The sequence below is a fragment of the Pterocles gutturalis genome, unplaced genomic scaffold, assembly GCF_000699245.1.
Source record: "Pterocles gutturalis isolate BGI_N339 unplaced genomic scaffold, ASM69924v1 scaffold26551, whole genome shotgun sequence".
Classification (NCBI taxonomy): domain Eukaryota; kingdom Metazoa; phylum Chordata; class Aves; order Pterocliformes; family Pteroclidae; genus Pterocles; species Pterocles gutturalis.
Window position 1 is genome coordinate 6,167 of NW_010103755.1, and position 8,297 is coordinate 14,463.

At 49.1% G+C, this 8,297-nt stretch overlaps 2 protein-coding genes across 2 annotated transcripts in view; both read right to left on the reverse strand.

Moving 5' to 3' along the window:
- NCF2 (neutrophil cytosolic factor 2) overlaps positions 1-3,802 on the reverse strand; it is a 9,685-nt gene extending 5,883 nt beyond the window's left edge. The window contains exon 1 of the mRNA XM_010086827.1: positions 3,765-3,802. Coding sequence (XP_010085129.1) covers positions 3,765-3,802 — 38 coding nt within the window. The remainder of the gene's footprint in view (positions 1-3,764) is intronic.
- A 993-nt stretch (positions 3,803-4,795) lies between these two features.
- ARPC5 (actin related protein 2/3 complex, subunit 5, 16kDa) lies at positions 4,796-7,920 on the reverse strand (the record flags this gene model as incomplete). The annotated part of the gene is made up of 3 exons (XM_010086828.1): positions 4,796-5,336; positions 5,873-6,049; positions 7,840-7,920. Coding segments are annotated over 3 exons (321 nt in total), but the record flags the coding sequence as incomplete, so codon positions are not given.
- Between the last annotated feature and the right edge of the window lie 377 nt (positions 7,921-8,297).

Genomic DNA, 8,297 nt, shown 5'->3' on the forward strand with positions numbered 1-8,297 from the left:
CGGGTTTCCACGCCGTGCTGCCAGCGGGGACGGGCCAGGTCCTCGCCAACAGCTGCTCTTCCCCTCTTCGGGTTTTGCTTTTCCGGGTTGTTGACGAGAAGCTGTGGATTTTGTCGGCTGCGTGGTCGAGCAGGTCACATTGATGGTTGCAAAGCAACAGGGCGAGCACTGCGCTGAGCCCCCTGTGCCCGCTGGAGCCTGGTCCTCGCTGGTGGCAGCTCTTAAATGGTTCCTACAGGCATCCCCGGGCAGGTGATGGCAGGGGTCTGACCTGCTGGCTCAGCAGGGTTGAAGACGCGTGCTCCACATGTGGTTTCTAAGTAGTTTTGGAAGTACTTCACCTCTGACTCATGTACCAGCGATGTGATGCGTGTTTTGTAAGAGCTTAAACTATGTCAGCAAGGCTCAGCCCCCGTGCGTTTGCTCACTGTTGCCCAGCAAATCACATCCTGCCACCAACGGGAGGGCGACCGCGGGGGAGGCTTCTGTTTGACTTCTGCTCAGGAAGAAACTCGAGCTGCTGAAGGGCGAGGAATTGGTTTTCAAGCCAAAGTAGGTCCCAGCACACCCCTGAACCTCGGGTGCTCTTTGGTTCTCCAGCTGTAAGCGTGCCCTTGGCGTCCCTTTGCACCCAGCCGGCTCCCGCCGGCTTCCTGCGGGCGCGTGCCGTGGACTCTTTGACCTCCAAAAAATCGGAGAGACGTGCAGCCAGCCGAAGTGATGCTGAAGGTGAGGGGTGGGAATAACAACATGGTGAGCAGGAAAACACCCCTCTGAGACTCTTTTCCTCATTCTTTGGAGGAATGGGATACCCCATATCGCAGGAAATGGTTCACTCTATGGTGGGGATAACTTTCTGCTTGTTTAATTATCGGAATGGGCACACTGGTAGGGTCGGGCTGATCCCAAAACTGGTGCAAGGGGAGCTGGAGGAGGATGCATGATCACCCATGGAAAGTGTTGTGGTTTTTTTTTTTTCTTGCATTCCACGGAAGGATGGGATCTGAAAGATGCAAGCACAGCAGATGCTCAGAGCAGGCTCTCCTTCTGCTGGGTTATTTTTAATGGAACATCCAAGCGATTCAGGGCTGTGATAAACACCCCTTCTAGGAAGAGTGGCGCTCTTGTTCCCCTTTCTCTTACCAAGTTAATTCGTAGGCAAACTTGTTTCTTCTGCGGTAACGTCCACGAGGAAGTGAGTAATAGAGACGGTGACAGCTCCTGTGGGAAATTCTGGGAATCCAGTACAAACACAGATCACCACGAGATGGGTAAGAAATACACAGAAACACCCAAAATCCTCCAGTGGGCTTTGAGTTCGTATAGCAACAATATGCACAAGCTTATCATTACTTCTGGAGAGGATACCCCCCCCCCAAAAAAAAAAAAAAGACTGATCTGGGCACTAGAAAACACCATGTCTGAGGAAAGACGCAGGGGACTGATTGTGTTTGAGGACATCTGCAAGTCTGAGCTCAGTTCCCGCACAGGACCTGATTTTTGGGCTCGTTCCCTAAACGGTGGCAGGGAGTGAGGCAGGAGCCTGTGGGAACCCTTTGGCCAGCTGACAGATGACTCGGAGCCCGGGGCTTGGTGGGGGCTGCAGCTCGGGGCAGCGGGAGGACAGCGGTTTCTCTCGGCCGTTACAAAAGCAGGATGTGACTGATAAGGTGCTGTTGCCACACGCTCCGGCCAAAGCTGAAGGCAGCGGTGCGAGGTTTGCACATGAGGCTCGGAAGTGCCGAGCCGTCCTAGCAGAGCTCTGCAATCGCCATCCCCCTTCGACTAGCTCCGATCTGCACATAAAGTAATTTCCATTGAAGGCTTCCTTTCTTGTAATAGGGAGGGAAGTGTGTTTTACAAAATTAAATTGTTTAGGAATTCATTTTTTTTTCTTCCCTGCCCATCTTTCTCTGTTTTCCTCTTAGAAACCTGTTGTGCTGTGTTATTCAAAGGATTGAAACAGCCCCTCTGCCTGGGCACGTGTGGGGTGAGTTGGGACAACTGGGGAGCAGAGCCCAGCCTCCACAGCCCCAGCTGCTGCAGGATGGCCGCTGGCTGGAGGTGACTCCCACGGGAGCTGCTCTCCATCGGTCCCAGCCCCACACTTTGCTGCTGGAGGTGTTGTTAACCCCACGCCGGTGGATTTTGGCTGCACCAGGAGCACCCAGTGCCCTCCACCGGGTGCCTGCTGGGGATGCCAAGCTCAGGCTCCACGTTGCCCACGGGGCGGTGGGAGCGTGGGGTGGTGGGAGCGCGGGGCGGTGGGAGCGCGTACCTCCTCCCACAGAGCTGGTGCCGGAGGAGTGAACGCTGCTCTGGATGCTGAGCTGCAGGCAGCTCCCGCGTACGGTGAACGCAGCATCCAGACACAGGTTGCTGATCGGCGCAGCTGGGGGCTGCTCCCTGCTGTGGGATTTGTATGGTTCATGAAATCGAGCAAAGCACGATTTGGAGAAAATGGGTAATTTTTTTTTTTTTTTTTTTTTTACAACCTACATTTACTTTTTACCTCCCTGTCAATCAGTTAACAGAAGAGCTGCCTTCCTGCAAATCTTGCACTACTGCCCCCACATCGGTGCAGGTCTTTTAGCACATCCCCGGACACAGACGCAGAAGAAGTAGACGTTCTGTAAATGTTTCTAACTACATCACAGCCTAGCCCAAGGGGAAGCTGAAGGACCTTAAGGTCAGGCAGAGGTTCTTGTTCCCTTCGTTTATCCAGTGCCACCTAGAGGTAGCTGACCTGCTTTGACATCAGCTGTTTTGGAAAATATTTTTCACTTATCTGGGATTACAGCTTTTGACTAATTATTTATTTTTTAAAAATGAGGATTGATTGGTGTCTTAACCAAATCTGGATGACCAGAAGGGAACAGAGGAGCCAAACACAGTCCCTGGAGAGCTGTAAGGACAGGGCTGTCACTGCACGTGGCCAGGAGGCTGGAAGCTGCTTCTGTACAAAGGGCTGAAAGCTGGACGTGTGCAGCAAGGGCAGGTCTTCCACTTTGCGTGCCCAGTGCCTCCTGGTGTCGTGCCTACAGCCTGATGAAGAAGTGAGGCAAAGGACCTGAGGAAGGAAGGTAAGGAGGGCACCAAACAACGGAGGGGTAACGATGGCAGTTCCTGTCTGTGCTGAGGCCCTGGGGACACGGGGTGCTGTGTCGCTTCAGCGGGGTGAGACAGGCGGGGGGGCAGGGGGGGGGCTGCGCCCCCGCCTCGCGCCTGCCCCAGGGGGGGGGACAGGGGTGCGGGTCCTCCCAGCCCTGCCGCTGTCCGCGAGATGCAGCAGCTATGGCTGTGTGGGTCTGACTGTCCTGGGGAAAGGGAGGGAGGAGACGGGATGGGACGGAGGGAAAAAAGGGTTTTACTGAAGCTGTCTTCTTCCCGATTCCTGAGTGCGCACGGTGCATCAGGAACACTTTGGTTTGAGTCGTCTGAAGGCGCTAGCTCTGCTTTTCTAAAGCAATGCCTTGGGTAATGAACAGGAGATGTCCTTCCGATGTCGGAGTGCTCAACCAGGCTTCTGTACGCGCAGTTCCTCCAGTGGGTCAGGCTAAGGAAGTGTGCCACTAGCAATGACATAGGCACATAGTCACCCCACCCACAGGACAAGCCCAAGACTGTATCTGTGCTTAAATTATTCTTCAAACCAACAGTTAAATGTTTGATCTCTTGGAGCTGGGGCAGGCAGAAAGACGAACAAAAGCCCCACTGTGAGATCAGAAGGTCTGCTCCCCACAACAACCCTGCTAGGCTGTTACCCTTCTCCTTCTTTCGTTCTTGAGAAGGCATCTCGCATCAACGGTTGTGACGATCTCGCTCCCTGGCTGTAATTTTAGCACAGGCAGAGTGTCGTTTTCTATCTGGATGAAGCTGCACGGGTATTGCCATTACATACAGGTACAAATAACTGCAAGAAAGCAAGCCTATCAAGAAAAATAACGGAGGGGAGAAGTTTTAGGGCTTGCTTTTTCACTGTTACCATCCTGGAACAGCAGCCTGCTGAAACTCCAAGGCATTTCAGACACCAAGTAAATATTCAGTGACGATTTATTGTCTCGTCTTTATTATTATTATTACAAAAAAAAAAAGAAAAAAAAAAAAAAGAAAAGCAGATATCAAAAAACAGCAAAGATTTCACAAGTTCCCCAACAGTTTTACACAACTGAACCGCAGTAAAATGGTGAATGTGAAACACATGTATTTCAGTTCTGGCCCTAAACCTTCAACAGTGATCTGTGGTCTGGGATGCCCTGGGCTTTCCTAATTCTTTTTAAAATAGTACTCTTCATTTTGGAACCCGATTCGCTCACCAGCTAACACACTGTGGCACAAGAGAACAGGAATGTGAACTGTCTGGTATCCTTTAACACCTTATACATCTAGAAAACAAAATACGGGAGCTTTGCAAGGATAGTGTGGGTACCAGTGTGCATTTCTCAGATTACCCCAGGCAGCAGCTACATTGTGCTTGACAAAATCAAATCACTTTCAAGTTGCTGAAATGTGATTTGTTGTATAAAAGCTGCTTTTTTTCTTCTCTTCAGGATCTTTGCTCCCCAAAATAAGAGTTCACTGGGCTGGGCTCCAGCGTAAGTGGACCATCAACCTTTTAAATTCTACCCTCCAAACTGCATGATGGACAACTTCATCCTGTTGTGACTTTCCCGCTGTGGACCCAGCATTTGGCTGATCACAAGGAACCAGAACAGGCCGTGAGATGTGAGGCTAAGGAAAGTACTCAGCTTTCTGGAATGGTAAAGGGTTCAAAAAAACCTTTGCTTTCTGTCCTATTCACGGCTGTAGGTTCAGAGGTTGACCAAAGAAAACATGGTCCAGTTACCTATATTAATAGCTGCTCCACTTCTCAAATACAGATCTTGCATCAAAACACTGCTTGGCTAGCAAAAAGAATTAAGACATTGCCCTACGTCCCTCAGCATTTGCTCAGAAAGTCAGGTCCCAATCTGCCGTAATTATACACAAATGCAAATCATCCTAAACATGAAGTATACGTTGCTATACCTGTCACTGAAATGTTCGCGAGTACCAAAGATTCCTGTTAGAAGTAAAATTGCACCTTCATAATTTTCCAGAATTTAACAACAAAGAGATCACGATATGCATTATTTGTCGGGTAGGAAAGAAGCAGCGAGAAGGCAAGCTGAGAGACAGGTGCTGCCCACGGGGCAGCGACGGCATTCGGTTGGGTGGGTTTTGTACCAGCATTTCCCACGTTGTGGATGGCAGGCAACCACCCGCTGCTGGATTTAAACCGTTTTCCTGGCAGTCAGAACACGGACAATGGACCCTACTCCTCCAGCAGCCAGGGCCTGAGAAGAGAAACATCGCAATTAACACCAGGTCACGGTAGCCCCGGGGTTAAACAGCTGCTGAGTGGAAAGGCTGCTGGACTGTATTTCAAATGAGCATCTTCCCACTCCTTACATTAAAAATGAAAACACTGGCACTCAGGGTGCCGGGAAAGGATGATCCCATTCTCTTTAAAGACAGCTTTTAATGAGCTTTTCTTTCCCTGCATAACCAAGTTGCAAACTTTGCTTCCCTCTAAGAGGAAAATTCTCCTTCCACCTGCTTGAATCACTTGATTGAACCGTTTTGTTTGCCTCAGTCTAACAGAAAATCAAATTTTAACTGTAGGATCTTTACCCAAGGAATCAGAATAAGTAGGCAGATGACAGAACTCAGGTGCGAGCTCACAGGACCATACCCTCCTCACTCCGTGAAATACGACATTTCCGTTTTACCAGACAGAACGGCGGTTCTTACCAGACTCGGTGAGAGTGCCCCGGACCCCAGAACCTGCTAACACGAATAACCCGGGCAAGAGCAGGCCCTACAAACACACCTTCTCGTGCCACTGGAGCAGCACAGCGCTGCTGTTGTCAGAGGGGCTCTCAAAGCCTTTGTAGATGTATTTCATTAGCAGGTCAACACCGTTCTTGTCCAGCGACTGCACTGCCTTCTCAATATCATTGGCTTTGAAAGAGATGAGGACTTTCAGGACAATGCTTTCTGCGCGATCCTGTCAACAAAGAAGGAAGGCAGAGAGACATTAATTCTTGTATAAGGTGCATCCAAATAATACTCAACTCTCAAATAAACTCAACTAGACTTTTTTTTCTCTTTAAAACAATTCTAAAATACATTTGAATAGGGCAGTTTGTGAAGAGAGCTTGTGATAACTACGTGTAACAGATATGTCCTCGCAATGATAAACAGCATAAAGGAGTTTAACACGTTCGTCCTGCTCTAGTTTTCTACCTCTCTGCTTGTGTTTGCAATTCTCCACTTCTTAAATGAGGTTACGGCTAAATACTAAATTCTCATATCAAAACTCAAGGTCTGTCAAGTTCCAAAAGAATTACAAGAACTAAGTATCTGATTGCCTTCCCTTGTCAGCAGCGCCTTTTCCATGCCTTTGTACTGTTTAATGTGATACTAGTACGATATTCCAGGGAACTGCCACTGGCCAGCCTAGAAGAGGTGACTACTGGAAGCCACACATTTTCAAAACAGTCAACTTCTGTCCCAGGCACACAGGATGCAAACTATCAGCATTAATATTTTGCATTAATAATCATTTGCAAGTTGATCTGGATGTCATCTCAGGCCCAGGCGTGTGTGTGGCATGATCACAGTGGCAGATTAGCCATGCAATCAGCAAAAAGCAGCTCCTCCTGTTCATCCATCACTAACTGAGGGAGGATTAAAGAAAAAGGTCTTGGGTTTGTTGGACTTTTGAATAATTCCATTATACAAATACTTCAAGCAGCTTCCTCCTACAGAAATTATGGCTGCTAGTTTTCTTGTTCAATTTAATATCCCATAGGCGTTTCACTTAGCAAGATTTCTCACATGAAGAACTAGAAATAAAAACATAAAAGTTCCAGGAGATCAACTAAAAAATAAGGCAAACATTAAAATTCAGTCCCTCTGCCCTCTTCAGTTCCACTGCCTTTACAGTGTATTCTTAAATCCATCAACAAAGAGCTAACGGAGACAAGCCACTAAAGTGAGGGCAAAGCTGTTCAAGCTCTTACACAGCACTATCTGTAACGAACAGCTGATTCTCAAAACCTTCAGGAAAGGGGTGGGGCAAAGTAAAAAATCTCCAGTGGGGGCCTGGTGAGGAGAGCCTGGTGCCAGAGCAGCACAGAGGCGTGCCCCTGGAACTCTCCTCAAGCAGGGAGAACAGACCTTTGCAGGCACTTGCTATTTGGGCAGTTCCACGTCTTACCTGCCTCCTCCTCTTACCGCTGCAATCATGAGCCATTCAAGGTTTATTTTGGGGAGACTGACAAATACATGCACGCATATTTTGTCACAGGGGGAGTGCTTGCATTTTCTGAGGTTTTAACAGCTTCGTTTTGATTGGATGCGATAACCATCAGTTCTTCCTTTTTTGTAGGTTCATGGTCTGGCGGTGCTAGCAGTTTCATTAGTCAGAGGTGACTACTACAGTTCTGGTTCCTTGATCTGCCAGCGCTGCCTACATCGATGTGCTGCCAGGTCTGGATCAGACACGGGCACCTGGGGACGTGTGGAGGTACCCAGCACACACAATATACAACCAGCACAGGGAGGAAAACGCACAAAACCTGAAGGTACATGGACAGATGACATCCAGGCTATGGTATTTTGAACAAGATTAAAACACCAGAGGTCATGGATGTTTTGACATCAAGGAATACCCTAAAACCAGCTTCCTTGGCTTCCTCAAAGTACACCTGGCAGGGTTGGTGGGGCGGGGGTTATAGAAACAGGAAAGGATTTTTAAGGAGTAACCCGTGAGTGAGTGAGTTACTACTTCACCTTCACTGCCTGGTTCTTTGTGTTGATGGGAGGGTTCTTCAGAGCCGCCTGTAGTGCAGCCATCATGTTCCCTGTGCCAGAGGGTTAAGGACCAGACACCAAGTATCTGGAAAGCAACAGAAGCAGCTCCAGGACAATGATACTTGTAGCTGCCTTGTGCATGACTGAACATACCCGAGGTTCAGTGGATGCAACGATTGCCTCAACAGATAGCACAACTACAGTGTAAGGTACCAATTACTGGGCCATTTGAGGAAGGAGCAGCACCAATGAGAAGCTGTACGGTTCCAGTATCGGAGAATACTTCTCAGGCCCTTTGCTGAATGAGGGTCCAAATAAAAGAAATTGTGCTCAGCACATCCACCCCTGCTGCCAGCCACCGGGGCAGCAACCCAGCCGCGGCCGGGGGAAGAGCTGCTCCAGGAGCCGGCCGGGGAGCCGGCAGCGGGCACACAGAG